Genomic DNA, 23,685 nt, shown 5'->3' on the forward strand with positions numbered 1-23,685 from the left:
ATTAAAAATCCCTCACTGCATATCAATATCAGCATAGAAAATCCCATGAGAGACGAGGAGGGAAAAAAGGTTAAAAAGGTTACTATTTCAGCATTAAACATATGAAATAAGCCAAAATGTATCCGAAGCCTACAGTTCTTTGTCAGTCTATGATCAGCTACTGTGATATGAAATTAAAAACTATGGTAAAAAAAAAAAAAAAAAAGACTTGGAACATTCTCAAATGACTTCAGCTCTGTCTCAGAATTAAATGGTTAGTGGAGAAGAGAAGGAGAGGTAAGCTTATTTCATCTCTCCTGAGCAGTGGAAGTACCGTTCTGGAGCTGATGGACGTTGCCTGCAGAATGGGTGGGTGTATAACACTGATGGATGGAATGATGTCAAAAGACAAGAAGGGTTAGAGAAGGGGGGGGGGGGGGGGGGGACTACAAAGAACACCTATGATTGACAATTAAACCCTGAAGTCACCTCTCAGCAACCTGAAACCCAAACAGGATCTGAAGTGTATGAAAATACTATATTAATATGATCCATGTGTCCCCCTTCTTCAAACTGTAATGTAAAAGCTGGCAATGTATCCTAAGCTGCGTTTTCACTGTTCACATTCCTGCTTGTGTCAAAGTGACAGAAAAACAAGGTGCAATACCGTATTGTAATTAAAGTGCACTACTTTTATACCGCAGAGCCAAGTACGACTAATTACATTCAAGATCGTTGGTAACATTGCTAGGACTCGGAGATCATGTTCTTGTTTCTGGGCACTGCTAGATATTCATCATGGTCATATATTAATGCAAAGTACTCGAGTGAACATAAGAATAAGATGCAAGCTAACATTTAACATGAGATGCTGCAAAAACATACATAAAGCCTTACCATTCAATATTAGCAAACTGTCCGTTAAACGTACGCCTCACACTGTGATCTATGGAACAGTTTGTTTCAAAATCAAATACAGAATTCAATGGGTCTTTAAAAAAAAAAAAATCAGAGAAGATAAGGAAAAATGAATGACTTACGTGATGAACATAGATTAAAAGGAAAGGCGCTTCAAGGTCCAAAACATGAGATAATAGGTGTTACAGAAATAGATGGTAAAGGGAGACATGAAGCATTGGGTTAAACATCCCCATAGTGTAAACACATAACTGGAGACTTGCAAGCTGTATATGATTTTCTGACAAGTACAATGCGGATTTATTATAGATTCTCATCACAGATCTTCATTAGTAGATATATTGTGCATAGAGTATATCAAAGTGAATTTAGTGAAATAAATAAAGGTTTACATATTCTGGGGGTAACCTATTTTTTGCATTTTACGATCCTTGTATTCATTCCATTGTCCCAGAATTATATCCAGTGCCCTAGACAAAGTAGCTTACGTTTAAGATTTACCTTACCCATCCCATTGAATTAACTCCTCCAGTATTCTATGCACATACATACAGAAAAGACAGGCGTGACTTTATAATAATACTTTACCAGCACAGAGGCTGATCGCTTCTTTGAAATTTAAGCATGCACTGGAGGAGTTCATAAAAACTTATAGCGAGTGTCCATCTCGGTATTTCTTCTGGAAGGTAGGTTTCACTACGTGGTTGATGCTACACGGACATTAATGAAAGAGTTTGACTTTCATTTACACCTTTTTTTGTCGACCAGGTTCAACAACTGAAATTCATAAAACAGATTTAGCACGTACTTTAGCAAAATTGAAAAATATGTAAAATAAGTCAGTAGGTTTATACAAGGGCTTATTTGAGAACCTCATTTGTTCCTGTAGCAAGCAAAAGCGCTATAAATTTTCCATTGGTATGTTTTCTTAACTTCCCGTTCTTAACATCTTACCACGATATTTTACACGTATGCTTACGCATTGTGATATTAAAGTAGCGTCATACTAATATTAATGGGAAAAAAGCTATAGGATTTATTATACGGAGGATATTGCTCTTTTTATAGGCACCTTATTCTGCAAAGCACTTTTTCACACTACACATTAGATACATCGAAAAAAGATACATCAACTTGTAGAAAACAAATATATTGAAGATTAATTGATTTACAGCTTGCGCTTAAGGCTATATTTACAGCTGTGTTGAAGGCTCCATTTGAAACCTCCGGGGCAGATTCGGCATAAAATCCTGGACGAAATAGCGCAACATTGGACTACTCCATCAAAGAAAATCCCAGAGGGCATAACACAAGCCAGATGGACCCTACTATAAGTCAATAGGGTCCATTCGGCACCGTTTGATTGCATTGCAAACCCAACTGAAGACCGAACGAGGATGTGAATGTGACCTAAACGGTAATAAAGAGAGTATTCCCACTTATCAAATAAAATACACACAAGACTGACCAATTGGGCAGTTCCCAAGGGGCCATGGCAGCTCCTTCTGCAGCTAAAACATTCCTTAAACAAATCATGAAAACTGATGGCATATCCTTAGAACAAAACCTACATTTCTCCTCGGGGGGTCCCACAGAACACATGGAAAATGGGAGGCTAGTGTGCTGCACTTCTCACTATCCAATAATGGATTATCTGACCAGCAATGCGTTAATCCAATCCATGTGCCTGAGGAAGGAACATGAAGAGGTCCGAAAGCTCGCTATAACATCATGTATTTTCTTAGCCAATAAAGGGTATCATATCTACAAGATTACTTGGTTTCTCTTAAGGCCCATTTACACTGGACAAATGTCAGGCAAACGATGCCCAACACTCAGTCCCGCACATACTCGTTCCCGTGCTGTTACACAGGAGCGAGCATTGCTGGCTCGCTCAGCAGGGGGGTGGGGCGTCTGGAGAAGATTTCGCTCCTCGCACTCCCCCGACCCTCTCCATTTACTTAACACAGTGTCCGTTCAGCATTGAACAGCTGCTGTTTACACTGAACGATTGTAGTTCAGGATTTTATGCAGCTTCAAATCCTGAACGATGATAGTTCAGTGTAAACAGCAGCTGTTCAGTACTGAACGGCCGCTGTGTTAAGCGAATGAAGAGGGGTGGGGGAGAGCGAGGAAAAAAATCTCCTCCAGCTGACCCAGCCCCTGCTGGCCGCTCTGTGAGCGAACCAGCGATACTCGCTCCTCTGTGACAGCATGGGGGCGATATGTGCAGGGGACGAGTATCGGGCATCGTTTGCCCGACATTCGTCCAGTGCAAATGGGCTTTTACTGAGAACAATCACATTTGAATGCAATCCACATCTAACATTGTTTCAGTAGTTGGTAAGGTATACATGACCCTTTATGCTTAGGGGCCCAGACCTCTCGCAATCTGCCCTTGAAGACAAGACTTACAGTTCTACAGTGAATACTGATGACATCAGTGAAATAAATCTGTAGGTTTCATAAACATTAAAATGAATTTCCTTCCTTGAGCAACATTTCAAAGTTTACATGTAGAATAATTCTAAATACAAAGTTAAAGGAGCTGACCCACTATTAGTTATCCCCTATCCATGGAATAGAGGATAACTAGTTGATCGTTGGGAATCTACAAATCACGAAGATGGGGTCTTGAAGGTCTCCGAATGGAGTGATGGTCATGCATGTACACCACTGCTTCATTCATTTCAATAGGTCTGTTAGAGACAGCCAAGTGCAATGCTTAAACTTTGCTATCTCTAGCAGTCTCATTGAAATTAATGGAGTGGTGGTGCACATGCATGACTATTGGTTCCATTCATTAAGAGACCTTCATGGCTCCCATGCTCATGATCTTTGGGGGTCCTGGCATTCAACTAGTTGTCCACTACCCTGTAGAAAGGGGATACATTCTTTTGGTGGGACAACCCCTTTAAGTAACTTTAAAAAATGCATCGAATTATTTAACTTGTACAGATACAAAGTTATAGCCTCTTCTCCAGATCTAAAATCACAGTTCTTCAGGCTTCAGAGGTGAAATCTCCCAGCAATCCTTGCTAGTTTAATGGAAGCACAGGGCTTGTTTTGGAGATTTGGATAAGGAAGTCTTATGGTCGATTTAGACAGGACGGGCTGTCGAGCAAATGATGCCCAGCAGCGAGCCCCAGCGAGGCTCGGTCCTATGCTGTTAAACAGGAGCGAGTATCGCTGGCATCGCTCAAAGTACTGCTGGCATGGAGGTGGAGCGGGCCAGGAAGCATTCTCCCCCTGCCTGCCTCCATTCACGGAAAAACAGACAGTCGTTCAGAAGTGAATGATTGCCGTTTACAATAAACGGCTCGCCGTTCAGTTTCTGCATGCACAAATCAAACTACTGAATAATTTTTGTTCAGTCATTCAGTTGATACATGCTTTTACATGGGACGATTACCGTCCAAATTCCTGCGGGAGCTTGAACGATTCTGAATGATAATCGGCCCGTGTAAAAGGGCCATTAAAATCACTGACTATGCAGTAATGTGATTGGCCAGCTTAATTGTTTTCCCCTAACACCTCAGATAGCTGTCAGGGAAGGGAAGTAAAAACAGAGACTGGCAGAAGCTTATCTCTTGTGGGAGCAGAAGATCAAATATAATGAAATCCAACATGCCCCATCCTTCTTTACCCCAACATCTGCCATCTTGGGAAAGTGGGCAGATTCCATATACATCATATAGATGGCAGACTTTCATCTTAATGTGTATGGGCACCTTATCTGTCCCCTACCTAATAGGAGTTTAGATAAGATGTTGGGATATGTTTTTGATAATCTTCTGGATTGTTTCCAGTGAAACCAAGAACTGTACAGAGGTGAGCTATAATACAGGCAATATCACTGAAGTATTGTATTCACAAAGGTACTTAATTCTTTATGGAGACTATATCTGTATATTAAATTAAAAAGGTTTAAAGGGGTTGTCCCGCGGCAGCAAGTGGGTCTATACACTTCTGTATGGCCATAATAATGCACTTTGTAATGTACATTGTGCATTAATTATGAGCCATACAGAAGTTATAAAAAGTTTTATACTTACCTGCTCCGTTGCTAGCGTCCTCGTCTCCATGGTGCCGACTAATTTTCGGCCTCCGATGGCCAAATTAGCCGCGCTTGCGCAGTCCAGGTCTTCTCCTGTTCTCTATGGGGCTCCGTGTAGCTCCGCCCCGTCACGTGCCGATTCCAGCCAATCAGGAGGCTGGAATCGGCAATGGACCGCACAGAAGAGCTGCGGTCCACGGAGGTAGAGGATCCCGGCGGCCATCTTCACCGGTAAGTATAGAAGTCACCGGAGCGCGGGGATTAAGGTAAGCGCTCCGGTAAGCTTTCCTTAGGTCCCTGCATCGGGGTTGTCTCGCGCCGAACAGGAAGGGGGGGTTTGAAAAAAAAAAAAACCCGTTTCGGCGCGGGACAACCCCTTTAATTCTACAGAATGATAAATCCAATAAGGCAACAGGAAGCTATTATTAACCCAGTCAGCCTTTACTAAACTGTAAATAGCAAGTGTGCATCACTTTCAGTGTATTCAGTTTCCTTCTTTTGTCATCAACTATGCTAACCACTATTGCATTATACACATATTCCTGTGTTTTATCAATTTATTGGTTGGTATCATTACTTTTCAGACTAATCCATCTACATTTACTGTTTTTCCATTTACTTAACTTTATCAGATATTTGTCCTAACCCATCAGTCACCCGCACCTACACTTCTAGCTTTTTGGCAATGGCACCAAGACATGAATGCCTTTTAATATGCTATTCCTCTTCATAATGTCACATTACAATATTGGACAACCCAAGAGAAAATATTCATTAAATTAACAAAACAATTTTTCAATTTGAATCGTTTAATAAACATCCTCTGTGTCTAGATATTGCTGTTAGAAACATGTTGTGGTGCCCACCGGTGCTCTTTGAATTTTCCCCTTAGAATGTCTACCTAATATGCCAATTAATGTTGTCATGTTTAGTCATTTAGTCCTACTTCCTGCATCCTCTTGCACACAGGTGGAAGAGCAATTTCAGATATTGTACAGATTAGGCAGTAAGAATCAGCGCAGTAGAAGCGACTTTTTCTAATCATTACTGGACACAATATTTGGATGTTTAAAAGGGAGTCAAAAACCACCCATACGTTTTTATCAGCAAGATACAGAAACATTTCTTTTATAGGATTGTTCCATTATGTGGGATTAGAGATGAGCGAGCACGCTTGGATAAGTCAGTTACTCGAGCAAGCCTCGCTCTTCTCGGCTAACTGCTTTCTTGTCCGAGCATGCTCGGGGGGGGGGGGGGGGGGGTAGGGGGGTGCGATAGCGGGGGAGAGAGTGAGAGATATCCCTCTCTCTCCCCCCTGCCGCCCCCCCTCCCCCGAGCACGCTCGGACAAGAATGCAGTTACCCGAGAAGAGCGAGGCTTGTTCGAGTAACTGACTTATCCGAGCGTGCTCGCTCATCTCTATGTGTGATCCTACAGCCTAAACTATTTGTTAAAATGACAACCCTTTTAATCCCTTCATGACACATACGGCTACGTTTGTCCCAACTAAACCTTCCCCCGTGCAGTTAGCACATACATGGCCATCCAATGCATATGCTGTGTATGCAGTGGGCTCAGGTGCCGAATCTGCCCATATACGGTGGGTATCGGCTGTCTCTGACAGCCAACACCTGCAGGTGACACGAGGGGATAATCTAAAAATGAAGATGGTGTATGTTAAGTATCAGACAGGATGCTACGCTATATGGAAAAGAGTACAATATACATAGATGTCCCGAGTGTGACAGGCAATAAGGTGAAGGGTGCAATGATGGAAAAAATGGTGTTTTCACTGGAGTGATGCTATAAGATAGAAACTGGGGCCACAAATACATGTACATTCATGCAGCAGTAAATGCCTCTGGCATGATACCAGTCGAAGGACTAGGGGCAGACATAACTCACATCTGAATGTGGCCTTAATTGACATGCTGCGGAATTAAAATCCCTACCACAGGTCAATCTACTCTGCAGATTTTTTCAGCAGAGTGTGAAAATTTCCTGAAATCTTATCCACACTGCTGGTTACGTAAAAGCCTGGAGATTTTCACATGCAACTCTGCAGAGGAAAATACGCAGCATACAAATACATGTGGCCATACGCGCATCCGTGTGTTTGTAAGATGTACTGTTGTGTGCCATTATTGTAAAAGTGCATCGCTGTGTGAGAATATTCAGGTTTGTGACTTGTAAGGCTACTTGCACACACAGTATAAAAGAAATGCTGCATTTCCGCACAAAAATTTAGCAATGAAATCTGCACATGATTTTGTTGGAGATTTTGGAGCAGATTTCACAACGGATTTCATTGAAATGACTGAAATCTGTGGTGAATATCTACAACAAATAGAGCATGCTGTGGATTTGTAAATCAACATGACTTGAATTTGCAGCAAACTTTTGTTGTTAAAACCCCATTGACTAACATTGTGCTGTACTTACTTTTGGTACCGATTCCTAAGCTGGAATTCCTCAACTGGTACGCAGTGTGTGAAACTGGGCAAACTTAGGCAAAATTCACACCATAATTTCAAATGTAACCAGGAATACTACAAAAGAGGGGATGTAACTGTATATCAACTATATGCTTGTTTCTGCTACTGTATTCTATGGAGTAAGCTATTACTACTGAGGTCGCTCTGCACATGGCAGCATACCTCAAACTGACTTAGGGTATTTTTACACATGACAGAAATGCTGCGGAAGGTCTGCAGCTGAAATTTCCTTGGCAAATTTCGCAGCTTTTCCGCATCCAAAAATCAGTCAAGATCCGCACGGTTGGTGCAGATTTTGACTGGAAATCAGCCATGTATCCTCAGCCGATTTGATACTATGCGACGCTCTCCCTCACCTCCTCTGTAGGGTACAGTAAGCCTCCCTGGATTCCAGTCCTAGTGGCCTGCTTATGTACAGCGGCACTGGTCGGGTGAGGCCGCTGGGAACCGGAAGCCGGAGAGCCTTTGGAGGTGGTGAGGGGGAGCACCGCATAGCATGAAATTAGTTGTGAATACGTGGCTGATTTCCAGTCAAAATCCACACCTATGGTACTCCAGTGCTCCAGGTAGGGGGAAAAAAACATAGGGAGTTCCTCCCAGTCTCTTTTGAAATGGCCCTGTACTTATTATAATAAAGGAGGTAAAAATCATATATTGTGATAAGCCCCGCCCCCTGACATGTTGGCACTTTGCGATAGATAAGTGGGTTTTGGGTTAGAGTTTGTTGGGCATTCGGTCTCTTAAAAGGTTCGCCATCATTGCTATAGGGTAAAGGGGTAGGTAGAGGGGAGGGGGGGGGGCTAGCCACATTCTTTGGATAGGAGCCCTCTGCACTGTGTCCGTCCCGTCAGAGGAAACATTCAAAGCGGTTTAAATTCACTGATTACTCACACTAGGTTGTCTTCCTGGTGAAGATCTAGAGGGTGAAAATGGACTTGTAAGTAATTCAGATAGCATGGAGAAATCCAAAACAGTATGCCAGAGGTATATATAGCTGCAAGAAAATTTGGAATTATCTAGATTTATGCATGGATTGTTAACTAAGAGAACAATAGTTAAAAACAGAGCAGCGCTCCCAAACTGAGTTGGTGATATGTGACAAAATAAAAACAAGTAACCTGTTGAAAAGCCTAGTCATCCTGAACTCCACTGGTAAGCTAGGTAGGTGTATCAGAGTGTGTGGTAGGTATCCCAGTTCCTAGAACCAGTGGCGTAGTAAGGTCAGGTGGTAACTGGGAGCGGAAAAGTTTTCTGTTGTCCCCTCACCCCAGTGATAGTACCTGGGGTGGGCTGCACCTGCCACATCCCCCTTACTACGCCACTGGTCCCTTCAAAACCCATCAAAAAGTTTTGTGGTTGACATTCATTAGAGTTTTCACCATTACAAGCCCATTTGCATTTTTTATGGCAGTGCACCAATTTACTCATAATGCTTATCTGCAGTGACCACACTGGCATTTCCATGCTTACCTGCAGTATTGACTGCTGAATGCGTTCCTTCTCATCTGTAATGGCGCTGTCACTACCTAAAACACATGTGGCACACAGGGACATTTCGTGCCCAGTAGAGATATAAACTTCAGCGCCCTGGAAGGCAATACCGGGTTATATAGGTACAGGCGTGCCATTGATGTACATTATAGACACCATAGTGATAGGATTAGTAGCGTTCATGATATGCGGCAGAGCAAATTGCACGTTTTCTTTAATTGATGCGATATTTTTCATTGGAATGGGAAGAATAGGTGATGTGTACATACCGGACTAGTTCTGCTCTGCTATACAACTATGTACTACTCCTCTTATTATGGAGGCACCGCAGCATGCCAGCATGATGGGTGAGCAGGTGGCACTTGATGATTCTGCTCCTCCTGGGTTCCGTCTTGGCTGCTTCCACTAAACTGACCTCGGCCATGCTCCGGGTGCAGCTCACAAGCCCAGTCTGCCCTCTCTGCCATGGCACTCTCAGCTCTGCAACTTCCATTCCCTATGGACTGTGGAGAAGAGTGGCAGAGGGCAGGAGCGGCTCCGTTGTCTGTGCTCACTGTCACACACAAAAACTGAACGAGACTTTGCTAAGTGCAAGTGGGAACCAAGCGAGCACTGCATAAGGGAGCCAGGCACAACTGGCCGACCCCGAGGAAGCAGCCTGGACCTGACTGGCTGACCTGTTCATGAGCTCTGCTCTTATTGGCTGCTCAGATGTGAAGTAGTACTGGGCTGTGGCAATGTAGGGCGCTGATTGGACGGCCGTCTTTGATTAATGGGCGGTGCTATCCTGTGACAGTTCCATGTGCATGGTTGTGTGTGTGTGTGTGTGTGTGTGGTGGAAGACCCAGGTGTGCTCGGGAGTAGCATAGAAAGATCAGGTGGTACCCAATGCAGAAATTTTTTTGGGCACCCCGTCAGTGATAGCACCCGGGGCATCCCACACCCACTTCCTACGCCACTCCTTAGAACATGCTACTGGAGTGTGACTTTGCAGCCATCCCAGTCACAGAAGTGCAGGGACCAGAGAAGGAAGAAAGCATAAAAGGAAAGAAAAATTTAAACCAAATGCTTAGGGAAACCGTGAAAGGAAGAATAGAGGCCGATTTCACTGTCGGGGGTATTGGTTATTAAACAGTCCACCTCCTTCCTGGATAGCGCTTAGTCAGCAAATACAGTTAGGGCCAGAAATATTTGGACAGTAACACAATTTTCGCGAGTTGGCCTCTGCATGCCACCGCATTGGATTTGAAATGAAGCCTCTACAACAGAATTCAAGTGCAGATTGTAACGTTTAATTTAAAGGGTTGAACAAAAATATCTGATAGAAAATGAAGGAATTGTACACATTTCTTTACAAACACTCAACATTTTAGGAGCTCAAAAGTAATTGGATAAATAAACATAACCCAAACAAAATATTTTTTTTTCAATATTTTGTTGCGAATCCTTTGGAGGCAATCACTGCCTTAAGTCTGGAACCCATGGACATCACCAAACGCTGGGTTTCCTCCTTCTTAATGCTTTGCCAGGCCTTTACAGCCGCAGCCTTCAGGTCTTGCTTGTTTGTGGGTCTTTCCGTCTGAAGTCTGGATTTGAGCAAGTGAAATGCATGCTCAATTGGGTTAAGATCTGGTGATTGACTTGGCCATTGCAGAATGTTCCACTTTTTTGCACTCATGAACTCCTGGGTAGCTTTGGCTGTATGCTTGGGGTCATTGTCCATCTGTACTGTGAAGCGCCGTCCGATCAACTTTGCAGCATTTGGCTGAATCTGGGCTGAAAGTATATCCCGGTACACTTCAGAATTCATCCGGCTACTCTTGTCTGCTGTTATGTCATCAATAAACACAAGTGACCCAGTGCCATTGAAAGCCATGCATGCCCATGCCATCACGTTGCCTCCACCATGTTTTACAGAGGATGCGGTGTGCCTTGGATCATGTGCCGTTCCCTTTCTTCTCCAAACTTTTTTCTTCCCATCATTCTGGTACAGGTTGATCTTTGTCTCATCTGTCCATAGAATACTTTTCCAGAACTGGGCTGGCTTCTTGAGGTGTTTTTCGGCAAATTTAACTCTGGCCTGTCTATTTTTGGAATTGATGAATGGTTTGCATCTAGATGTGAACCCTTTGTATTTACTTTCATGGAGTCTTCTCTTTACTGTTGACTTAGAGACAGATACACCTACTTCCCTGAGAGTGTTCTGGACTTCAGTTGATGTTGTGAACGGGTTCTTCTTCACCAAAGAAAGTATGCGGCGATCATCCACCACCGTTGTCTTCCGTGGACGCCCAGGCCTTTTTGAGTTCCCAAGCTCACCAGTGAATTCCTTTTTTCTCAGAATGTACACGACTGTTGATTTTGCTACTCCAAGCATGTCTGCTATCTCTCTGATGGATTTTTTCTTTTTTTTCAGCCTCAGGATGTTCTGCTTCACCTCAATTGAGAGTTCCTTTGACCGCATGTTGTCTGGTCACAGCAACAGCTTCCAAATCCAAAACCACACAGCTAGAATCAACCCCAGACCTTTTAGCTACTTAATTGATTACAGGTTAACGAGGGAGACGCCTTCTGAGTTAATTGCAGCCCTTAGAGTCCATTGTCCAATTACTTTTGGTCCCTTGAAAAAGAGGAGGCTATGCATTACAGAGCTATGATTCCTAAACCCTTTCTCCGATTTGGATGTGGAAACTCTCATATTGCAGCTGGGAGTGTGCACTTTCAGCCCATATTATATATATAATTGTATTTCTGAACATGTTTTTGTAAACAGCTAAAATAACAAAACTTGTGTCACTGTCCAAATATTTCTGGCCCTAACTGTATGAGGTCCTCTTTAGGTGCAGTACGTGGCAATTCTTCAAATCAGTAGAGGATTCCCAAGATTTTTAAATAATACAATAAAGGCCAACAAAAGCCCTATGCAGGGGGTACGATAAACACAGAAAACATGCAAAACTGGGATTGACCACAAAGTAGGGATCAAAATGCCAAGCAATAAAGATAAGCCTAATAAGGCAAAAAGAAGAGCAAGATACGTTCATTAGATACAATAAAATGGTGCTCTCTCTCAGGAATGCACAGATTTTCACTAAGTAAGCAGTAATTAAGGCAAGCCTGAAATGTAGAGAAAAGTGGACCAGGGTTGCCAGATCTTCATGAAGGCTCCCCTCTTATCTCTCATGGCCAGCAAACTTTCATATATCATTCTGGAGATCCGAACCCTGGCAGCATGAATTCATAGATGGCTTTGCAAGTGGCTGTCAACTAATTCTAGCAGCCATGCATGCAATTGACACTATGAGTTCTTGATTATTGAACCCTGGTAGTTAATGTGGCAAAACAACTGAGGGAGTAGCAAGGAAAGATTTATGAAAAACTCTAGAGACTAAGTGAAGCACACTTGCAGCGTTGACCCCTCGATCAGACCTACCTCTAATGTTAGGAAGAATTTTAGGAACCCTAGCAGGGACTAGATAAGATATATTTAACATTTTTATAGCGGACAGTGCAAGTGTGTCCCGATGACTGGCTTTAGAGATAAATGTGCAGCAGTGATGCTATCTAGGAAGTGAAAGAAATATTAAGATCCTGTTCTCATCGCTGCATCGAAGGTATTTCCCCCCCAGGCGCTGGTTTGTTCATACAAGAATACGAAAAAGATCACCCCTGGTTGGAAAGGTGACCATATACAAATTCTCTCAAAACTGTTGGGAATCACTAAGGGCGAGCATCCGAACATAGATGAGAGAGCTTAAGCCAATGATGTGTTGGCAGATCGTATTTTTCTGAAACTATTTAGGTAAAAGAAGCTTTTACAATAGCATAAAATGAAAAAGCTGAGTTAGGCCCCTGTCCCCACCAACCTAACATATCTGGAAATGCACTCAAGAAAAGAGTCTGATTTGGGATGAGCTGGAGAAGTCGGGGATGAGCTGACATAAATGAATATCTGAATCTGCAGTTTCTCCAGACTAGGAAAAGCTGGTAAAACGGGAGATTGAGCGGATCTAGTTGAAAGTTGAATATTTTTATGTCATAAGATTGGGTGGATATTGAAACTCTCTTGTTAACACCTTTAGATTTACAATCAAAGAGGAGGCGCAGGCCCTGTACACATTGAGGGAATCAGAAGAGTTGTGCTGCTAGAAAATACTTGTTTAAATTAGGGACAGACAGTCCTCCAATTCTCTTATGAATGAAGGTTTGCCTAATATGGGGTCTCTCATTTCCACAAATAAAGAGAAAAACAGCCCGTTTCTGATATGAAAGATATGCAAGGTGGTCAATGAAATAAATATAGGACATGGGGTAAACTGTCATTTTAATTGAGTTTATGTGCCCCATCCATAAGTACGTTGCTCCAATTTCCACAAATCAGTCGTAATAAAGTTAAACAACGGGGGATAATTAGGTGTATTTTTCGCTGCGGCCAAACCGCGAGATTTCCGTTAGGAATCCGCACCATGTGGACCCAGCCTAAGGCTAGCTGCACACAGCCGTGACGGGCTCCGCCGCGGAATATTCCGCAGCGAAGCCCGTCACGGCGCCCCCCAGAGACCCCATACTTACCAGCGGATCCGGCGTTCTGGCTCCCGCATGACGCTTCCCCGCCCACCACCGCCGCGTCATGTGACACACCGGCTGCGTCACATGACACGCCCACCACGTCACATGACGCGCCGGCCGCGTCATATGACGCGGCGGCGGTAGGCGGGAAAGCGTTTTCACGCTATCTTCCGCTGTGTTACAGCGGGAGATAGCGTGAACGGACGGCTTCCATTGACTGCAATGGAAGCCGTCAGCGCGTACACCCGCGGCAACTAGAGCATGCTGCGGGTGAGGACGGGAGATTTCACGGTGCGGAATTCCTCACCGTGTGCCCTGAGCTATCAGGTTCAAGCTCTTAGCTGTAATACTCCTGCACCTATTCTGTTTGAAAAGGACACAAGAAGTTCCACAAATGCAAATTATCACACCTTGATTGGGTAACCGCGCCCTTAATCACCTAAACAAAGCAATGGGAATTGAAACCCATGAGCAGATTATAGGTGATTTTAAATGTAACAATGTTAACAATTTACCCTCCGAACAATGTATTTAACCTCTAGGAGGGAAAAAACAATATAGTTATAATGTGTAAGCTAAAAGATAACTATGACTTGATATAAAACACAAATAAAATAGGGAAAGATACACTCAGCAATTCCTCATCTCAAGTCACACACCTACCTAGAAACAGCACACTTAGCAGACAGTATGCACGCTCACGTATGTCTGCTTCATATAGCTCTTAGCTATAATACTTCTGTTGCTTCTCTATTTGGAAAGGAAAATGACATAGTAGCCTTATTGCCTATATTATCCAGAGTTGCCTGCTGTTGTCTTACAGCATAAAACCAGTTTGCTTCCTCTTGATTATCTCGCCACACTGGATAACACTGTTGCCAAGATCTTCACCAAAAGTTTTACATAATAATTTAAAAATAAAATAGGGCAATATGACTGTACCCTTTTTGGGTCCTTATCAGACAAGAATGATCATTTACTCATCAATAAGGGGGATATTCATTTCACAAAAGATTCATTCAAAGCAGCCATTAATTGAGGGCTCCCCAAATTTATCATAAACCTCCACTGACAAACCATCCTCATCTATGCCTTTATTATTGGGTAGTTAAGCTATCACACTGGCCATCTCATCCAGGGTTATTGGGGAGTCTAGCAAAGCTCTACTATCCTCTAACAATTTTGGCAGGCTTAATGACTCCAAAACAATTTATAAGTTATAAAACACTTTCTAATTCAAATTATTGCATGAGGTTTCTAATAGCTTTTCATATAAGCCAAAAGATCCTGGCTATTTGTGAATTTATCAGCAAATAAAAATGCTATGAAAAATGTGCTTTTATTGTTAATGACTTTATTTATGAGCCACTGACGCCCAAACCACGTATAAATGACTCATATGTGGGCAAAATAAATATCTTTTGAGTTATACTATAAACCACATTTTTATACCCCTCCTCCCTCTTCTGAGGGATCCGTTATATAATTATCTTCAGATTCTCAACGATTCTCACTCAAAAAAAAAAAAAAAAAATCACTCAAAGCTATCTTTTGAGCGAGAATCGTTGGGTCTAACTGCACTGACATCGTGCAGTTTTCGTTAACAAGTTACTGATCGTTCTCTTTCAGCATGCTGAAGAGAATGATCAGCCTTATCAGGAGTTCACAGTGGGATACAGCTGATACTATCATTTCAGCTGTATCCCGCTCCATGAACAGCCAGGGTATGAAGAAGAGCGGTCAAGCTGTGTTCTGCATACCCCGCTCAGAGCGCATTTAGCTGTATGCCAGCTGAGCGCTCCGAGCAGAGAACAGCTGGATGCAGAAGACAAGCGGCCCTGCTTTTCTTCTGCATACCCCGTTTGGAGTGCTCAGCTGTATATTACAGTATAATATTTCCAAGTTTGGAATAAAGCATTTGGGGAGAAAGAAGCCCATCTAAGTATTGTATTGGCAGATCTGTGTTAGCTAGGACCTTAAAAGAGAGTGGTTTAGGGATACAGATTTCTGACAACTTTAAAATCAGTCAACAGTTTGGCCAGAGAATGTAGAAAGCAAGTAGGATGCTTGGCTAGAGGTATAATCAGGAAAAAGTGGGAGATTATGATCACTCTGTATAGAGCTCTGGGGAGACTATATCTGATATACTGTGTTCAGTTCTGTAGAATTTACCTACAAAAAGAAATTGATAAAATAGAATGAATTCAAAGAAAAATAGTGGAAGGCCTCAAGCATAAAACTCATCAAGAAATATTTAGAAGAACCTGATTTGTATATCCTGGAAGAACTATGAAGTAGAGACATGATTAGAGACCTTTAAAAGGTTAAAGGATTAAAATAAAGTTCAAGAGGGAAAGGTGTTTAATAAAAAACTAAAACACAGAACAAGGAGGCACAAGCTGAAAACAGTTGGAGGAAAGATCAGAATTTCCCATCAATATACAGGTTTCCCCATCTAAAATATATTGGCCCTGGAAATACATAATTTCCTTGTTCATGTTTAACCCTTGTTAGGTTTTTGTTCTAACAATGTATATGCAACATATTTTATGCAGACACCTGCATGTCGGTTTCATAAAGCGTGTATGTCCATAGACTTGTTATTGAAAAGAAAAATTTGCATAAACAAAAAAAAAACAAAAAAAAACCAACTTGACAAAATCAAGAGTATTGCCATCTCTGTGTGTGGGAGAACTAATAAGTTGGAAAAGACAACCTATGCCTACTTTTGAAAAAAGTTTTGTGAGCCAACATATATTTAAAAGTATATTTGACATATTTCAAAAGCAGTGCTTGCACCAAAAACGGTGCTAGTTTTGGCATGATAAATCCTCCCTGCAGTAATTTTGTTTTGGCGTACAGGAAACAATGGGTGATACAAAACATAACTACTAACAGCAGATTGGTCTTTTCTGCTTTCTATTTTAACTGTTAACATTTTTGGAAAATGAAATCTTACTGGTTACTCTGGAAAATTTCTCACCGTCTGCTTTGCTTTTTTTCAACAATGCATTTTTAGAAATCACTCCCTTCAGGCTTTACATTTAAAAATGCATACATAGAACGTGTGAATTTAGTCTTTCTTCCAAATGCAGACTATACTGCAGTCTGACATTCTGTATGGTTTTGTCACCTTGTTCCTGTAATTATATCACATCACGAATTTGCAACTCTAAACTGCTATTATGAAGAAAGCTAAAAACAGTGGCACCATCGGCAACGGTAGTGAAGCCGTAAAACATGGTTTTACTGTACTGTACCCGTGTTTTCTCACTGATGCCATCTGGTGTCAATGAAAAATTATTTTCTGCTAGGCCAAAGTATGAGGAGATTTCTGAAATGGAACAAATTTTGTTTCCACTTCTAAAGATCAAATACATATTACTTGTATATCTGAAACAATCTGTAAAGTTGTTTTGATTCTTTACAATTGAAGAAAATGATGATTAGGACTTAAGAGAACCTGTCACGTCCCAGCAACATCATAAACGAAGTGTATTTTTTTATATTCACCCGCTACTGTGATCCAGTACTGTCGCCCGGTGAAGATCATGTGGCGCAGTCAAATCTGTAAACCCTTTGCATGCTGTGACCTGCATTGATCGTGGCATGTAAGGGGTTAACATGCGGAAGGCCAGCTGTCAGTCACAGATAGCTCCCGCTGTGGGATAGTGTGGGCTTCTGAGCATGTGCCATCCACAGGTCACAGATTTACGTCCTGTTGCGCCAAGTACCATGCCCCTGGAAGTAAACTTACGTTCTGTGGCATTAGGAGTTAAAGCTTTTTCAAGTTTTCAGCCATTCACTGGATGGCTGAAAACTGACAGATCTTTGGAGTACAACAGCAGGGAGCCCCACGAATCCCAAAAACGGAGGACTTGTGTTATCCCTATTTCTTAAAGCAGGGTTGCTTTTCCCCATTGCAGTTCTAAGCTGAACTGATGACAAACTGAAGAACCTTCACATTTCTTTTACACTATAGAACAGGTTCTGTCTACACTACTCAATTTTTGCGCATTTTTTAGGCAAAACCTGGAGTGTGCCCTGTATGAACCGTAGCATATCCATGCTTGGAAACATAAAAAAAAACACAAACTGGTACGTTTTTGTTGTTTTAATCTTTAAGAATAATTCTGAAACATGTTTATTCAGGAGGAAATTCTTGAAACCAACAAACCACTCTGAGAATTGATTTTATTTTCCACAGGACATATCTTTCCTTGCACAGTTTGTTTTCTAACTTAGAGTTGTCCAAGTTGTAACATCACTGGACAACCCCTTTCCGAGGCAGTAAAATAACAAACGTGTCCCGTGTTGGTGCTTGGTCCTCCGCTCTCTGTTGACAGCTGCAGTGCTGTCCCACTTACGGGACCTCACAGCGGCTGCAGTCAATAACTGAGCTCGATTGATGAGCTCTGTTACTGGCCGCATTCCCTGTGAGGTCCCGTAAACTGGGCAGGACTGCAGATGGCGATAGAGAGTGGAGCAGAGAACAGAGCAGCGGCGCAGGACACGGCAGGAGCGGGGAGTATATCACGGGGAAGAGGTTGTCTATTAATGTTACAACTCTGACAACCCTCTTCAATTACATCAATCTCATGTATATGATCTTCCTAAAGTATTAGTATATATATTTTTTTATATTTAGTATACAGTAAGTGTAAAAACAAGAAATACAGTACAGGGTCATGGAAATATTGTTCTAATATTTATGATGCAAGGGATTAAACAGAACATTTAACATTGCCAAAACAAACTGAAAAAACAAATGTTCTAGTTACCTTTCCAGAACATACGCTACAATGGTATCACATTTAGTACATTATTGCCCTACAATAGATTTTTATGCCTTGCAGCAATCTGAAAAATTGAGATCACAAACCCCAAACCTAACATTGCTACCAGAGTTATTTTCCCAGATTTCCACCATCTCCAGCTTTGCTGTTCTTCCAATGGCAAAACACGGCAAGGATTGTTCTTCTGACCATGCTGAAACTGCCAGGAAAATCAAAAATTAATCAGTCACCAATAATAAAAATAAAGACTTAAAAACTTGCATTGTTCCTTCACCAGTAGGAGCAAAACTACACACTTTTACTGATTAAATGGACAAATATATTTTAAAGCTTTAAGGCCATGTAGGATCGGACTAGCGTCCGTATGCTGTTGAATGCGAGTTGTGCTCGAGCCTCTCATGCAGGTAATGTGCACCTGGCAGTAAAGCCATGTTCACATGGGACAGGTTTTCTGTAGAAAATCAATACAGAATTGCAGCAGCAAATCCACAGGAATTCCAGGATTTTGCTGTTAATTCATGGGTAATCCGCAACAAAATCCTTAATAATTGGCATTTGCTGCAGATTTTGAGTTTGCAGCGATCCACAGTATAAATTGATACGCTGAAGTTGTCAAAATCCTGGAACACCATCAACCGCGTTTACGCCAGTTGTGAACATACGCCAAAACAATTGCTTACCTTATGCCATCTTGTTTTTTTTCCAACTTCTTGAAAACAAACAATGCTTTATGTGCATCCACTGCATTTAATCTTTGGGTATGTTTCAAAGTACCCCGGTCATTTCAGGTGACGTTTCAGAACAAACAGAGGTGTGTATACAAGTATGTTTTGTATTTTGTTACATTTAGGTATTCTCATGCCTCAAACACCGGACTACAATTTAGAGCTACAGGGAATCCTGGGTGCTGGTTGAAGCCTGTGATAGACCTTCCACCACACTGCTGAGTAATAGTGCAGTAATAGCTCTGAGAGCATTACTAGTGGGGGTACTGGGGACTGACTACAACGTGTGGCAGGGTAATAGATGGTATACCATGTGATTTCGCAAGAGCTCTTAATGCTACCTTATAGACCTTTGTCTTATTACTGGCGGATGTACAGGGTACTTAAGATGCTGTTCTACAAAACAGAGCTACAGTTGATGTGATTTCATTATACTTGTAAGATTTTGTGGTATTTGCTATTTCAACCTAACTGATAGTGTGATTGACTTCCCTTTCCTGGCTCCGTATATTCTTGGGTTTTTGCTTATTTCTCTGCATACTTTGTAGTATAGCACAGTGGGCCAGCATACCTTAAAAGTTGGACAAAAGTGAAATTTACGAATTTAATGGTCAAAATTGGTAGTTTTACTAATTCGGGGATGCCGAATAATAATCCGATTAGTTGGTTACGATAATCGTCGATATGGCCGTATGCTGGGCAGCTGGCCAGCCAGAATTCCTATATAAACGCGGTCAAAAGAATAAATTTGTTATTAGCCTATATAATCTTTTAGTGAAAAAAACAAATATTGTCAAAATTAGCTTAATAAACATTTTATTTCAAGTAATAATTTCTGTATTGTTCACAGCTGTAATAATGTAATATATACCGTTATGAATATGGCCTAATCATCATCCGAGCTCTTTCTATTTCGGATTCTGCTGCTGATGCTTTCAATGGCAGGTCTGACTGATGAGTATAAGTCGAGGGGAGATTTTCAGCCCATTTTTTTGGGCTGAAAATCTCGACTTATACTCAAGTATATACGGTATTTAAAATTTTTATGGATTTTAACCCCTTAGGGACATGGCCTATTTGGGCGTTGAGGACCAAAGGATTTTTGGTATTTTTTTCATCTTCATTTTTCAAAAGCCATAACTTTATTTTTCCGTCGACGCAGCCATATAAGGGCTTGTTTTTTGTGCGGCGAACTGTAGTTTTTATTGGTACCATTTTTGGGTACACAGACTACATTGTAAAACTTAGTATTTTTTTATGATAGCAGGGAAAACGCATCAATTCTGCCATAGTTTTTTTTTTCTTTTTTAAGAGTTAATTATGCAGCATAAATGACAAACTACTTTTTTTTCTGTGGCTCGGTACGGTTACAACGATACCAAAATTCTTATATTGTTTTTAGGTTTTTCCACTTTTCCACAATAAAAACCCTTTTTTTTGGAAATTATTATTTTTTTCTAAAATCACTGCATTCAAAGTCCTATAACCGTTTTATTTTTTCATTGACGGAGCTCTGTGAGGGCTTATTTTTTGCAAGACGAGCTGTAGTTTTTATTGGTACCATTTTCGGGTACACACGTTTTTTTTATCACATTTATTGCGTTTTTTTAAACGTTTTTTACCGTGCAGGACAAAAAGCGTGTTTGATTTATTGTACGGGCCTTTACGGACACGACGATACCAAATATGTGGGATTTTTTTTAATGCTAATATGAGAAAAAGCATTAAAAAAAAGGTTTTTAACCTTTTTTTTTACATTTTTATTTTTTGTACATTATTTAGATTTTCTTTTTTACACCATCTGTGTCCCTCTGAGGGACTTAGACTGCAGCACTGATGATCACTACGATAAGGCATGGCAGGACATCTCTCCTGCCATGCTGTATCGCTTATTACAGCGATCACAGGCAATGGCAATACAGGATGCCGGTATCTGGCATCCTGTTGCCATAGCAACCAGCCGGGCTCTCTGCGATAACATCAAGAGAGCTGGCTGAAATTGACTGCCGGCTCCTGCTGCAGGACAGCGTGAGATCTACTATGATCTTGGGCTATCCCTATGACGTAAGGGTACGTCATTTTGCGGGAAGTACCCCGCTCCCATGACGTACCCTTACGTCATGGGGAGGGAAGGGGTTAATGGATTTGGCGCATTAATACCTTTTTAACTAAATAATCTTACAGATCTAGTTATGTTATAATGTTACGGAAATATATTACGAAAAATGATACAATGCTTAATGTTCAGTGCTGCGCGGCGCAGACAAATACGCATTTGGTACATTTGAACACTCGTCATTATCGGAGAAAGTATATTATAACTCGGAATTATGCAAGCATCAGCAAAAATAAATGACAGTATCATTTTCTACACATATGAATGGTTATTTTAATTAAAAATTAGGGATGAGCGAGTATACTCGCTAAGGCACTACTCGCTCGAGTAATGTGCCTTAGCAGAGTATCTCCCCGCTCGTCCCGAAAGATTCGGGTGCCGCCGCGGGGCGGGGAGCTGCGGGGGAGAGCGGGGAGGAACGGAGGGGAGATCTCTCTCTGCCTCTCTCCTGCCCGCTCTGCCCCACCGCAACTCACCTGTCAGCTGCGGCGGCCCCTGAATCTTTAGGGACGAGCCGGTAGATACTCGGCTAAGGCACATTACTCGAGCGAGTAGTGCCTTAGCGAGTATACTCGCTCATCCCTATTAAAAATATAAAGCCGGACTAGGCCAGACTGATTTGTAGGTCTAGTGGAAAAACAAGTTTCCATATTTGAAGAGCTCCTATTTTTAGGTCCACTTACCGCCTATTTTTTAAAAACGGATAATTTTAATAGCAAACTAATGAACAGAATTCTGAAATAAATTCCGTAATTAACTATTTCTAATCACTTGTTATATAAAGCATAAATAACCGTATTACACAGAGATAATGCAAAATGAAGAATAAAAACAGCAAACTCACAATTAGAAATATAAGAACAAGATGCGACTCGAAACGATTGCATCAGACGAGTGGTGATCGGAACAAAACCTGACTCTACCCATCGGAACAGACTGTTCCTTCATCTTTATTAACACACAGTTATGAGCGCCATTTATGAAACTTGATTTTTTTTTTGGACTTTTGACCGCTGATATACAAATTCTGGCCCACAGTGTATAGGGGTAAAATAGTAGATTTCTTAGCTGCTGCATTCAGTGCATTCCTGATCCAGTATTTATACAATAATTGGTTCACGAGTCCATTAATACACAGATTTGTATTTTGTTTGTTAAAAAAGGAAAAATATAGTAATAATGTTTAGGTGAAATACAACTCAAAAATGACTAAAAATGGTTGCGTCATGCTTTATCATCTATCCAAGTATCGGCATACATAAATCCTCCGCTCTCAGACCCAGGGTTAGAATAGAACCTTTAGGGATAAGTTGGGACCACCCTACGTTGGTATAATCAGAGAACCATGGAGGGTTCCTAGCATGGCATAGCAAATATTGGTTTGCACTAACAGAGTAGAGTTACTTCGGAATGTTGTGAGACTTGTACATGGAGTCTTCCCCTCTGCAAGATTTACCTCTAATTGTCAGTTTTCCCTGAGCTAGTGAACAGAAACTAGCTGCTTTGTCTACCATACTCTACGCAGATAAGAAGAAATCGCGCTCCCCTCCCCCCTTCCCTCCGATCTCTCTGTTATACACCCTCAGAACCAACAGCAGCATGGAAGATGTTCTATAGCAGTACTGAGCAGTCCTGCTGTGAATCTAGCACAGAGGTGAGATAAAACACAGAATGCTGTGAGCGCTTCTCAGTCTTCCTCCAGCAGCTCCTTCTTCCTCTTTCCCCTTCTACAAACACTTCTATGCCAGTATGTCTCCCCAGACAGATTTCAGCAGTGAACTGAAAGTGAATGATCAGTGCAAAGGAGAGGAGAAGTCATAAGTGTAGAAAAAGGCATCTTTTCTTTAATAGTATTACAAAGTTTCTAACATTCACTTGCACTATTGATTTGCTGCATACTACGTTTTTTTTAAGTGTCTAAAACCTGCAAACTGTACTTTTTCTCTGACATATTTGGCCAATTCTATATATAATGTTACGGATGATTTGTGTGTGCATAATTTTATATTATATATATATATATATATATATATATAATTATAAACATTAAAACCACTGATAGGAAGTGAACAACGCTGATTAATTACCATACAGATGGGAAATATTAGACAGCAAGATCAGTTCTTGTAGTTGATATGTTTAAAGCAGAAAAAATGGGCAAGAGTAAGGATTTGAGCAACTTCTGACAAGCATGACAGGCTGTGACAAGGGCCAAAGTGCGATGGTTAAATGACTTAGTTAGGGCATCTCCAAGACAGTAAGTGTTTCTGTTATTTATCATGTGCTCCAACACCTTTCTATCATAGCCAAAATTAATTTTTTTTACAGCAATTTGTACTGCAGTAGCTCTTTTGCAGGTCTGGAACAAATAGGTTACTCTATGCTTCACAAGCACACCAAAAAGCATCAGACACATCACCAGTTTTCCTATGTTGGAACAGTTTAAGTGTGTAGTAACCCCAACATACTGACAATGGCCCACAAGAATAGCTGTTTTACAGATGCTCTGAACCATTAGTCTAGCCATCACAATTCCTGT

The 23,685-nt window shown here is 41.4% G+C and overlaps 1 protein-coding gene across 1 annotated transcript in view; it reads right to left on the reverse strand.

The window, feature by feature from the left end:
• Nucleotides 1-17,929: 17,929 nt before the first annotated feature.
• Nucleotides 17,930-23,685, reverse strand: part of ASZ1 (ankyrin repeat, SAM and basic leucine zipper domain containing 1) — a 71,628-nt gene continuing 65,872 nt past the window's right edge. The window contains exon 13 of the mRNA XM_066589886.1: nt 17,930-18,504. Coding sequence (XP_066445983.1) covers nt 18,340-18,504 — 165 coding nt within the window. The 3' untranslated portion in view covers nt 17,930-18,339. The remainder of the gene's footprint in view (nt 18,505-23,685) is intronic.

Source organism: Eleutherodactylus coqui, chromosome 2 (assembly GCF_035609145.1).
Source record: "Eleutherodactylus coqui strain aEleCoq1 chromosome 2, aEleCoq1.hap1, whole genome shotgun sequence".
Lineage (NCBI taxonomy): Eukaryota > Metazoa > Chordata > Amphibia > Anura > Eleutherodactylidae > Eleutherodactylus > Eleutherodactylus coqui.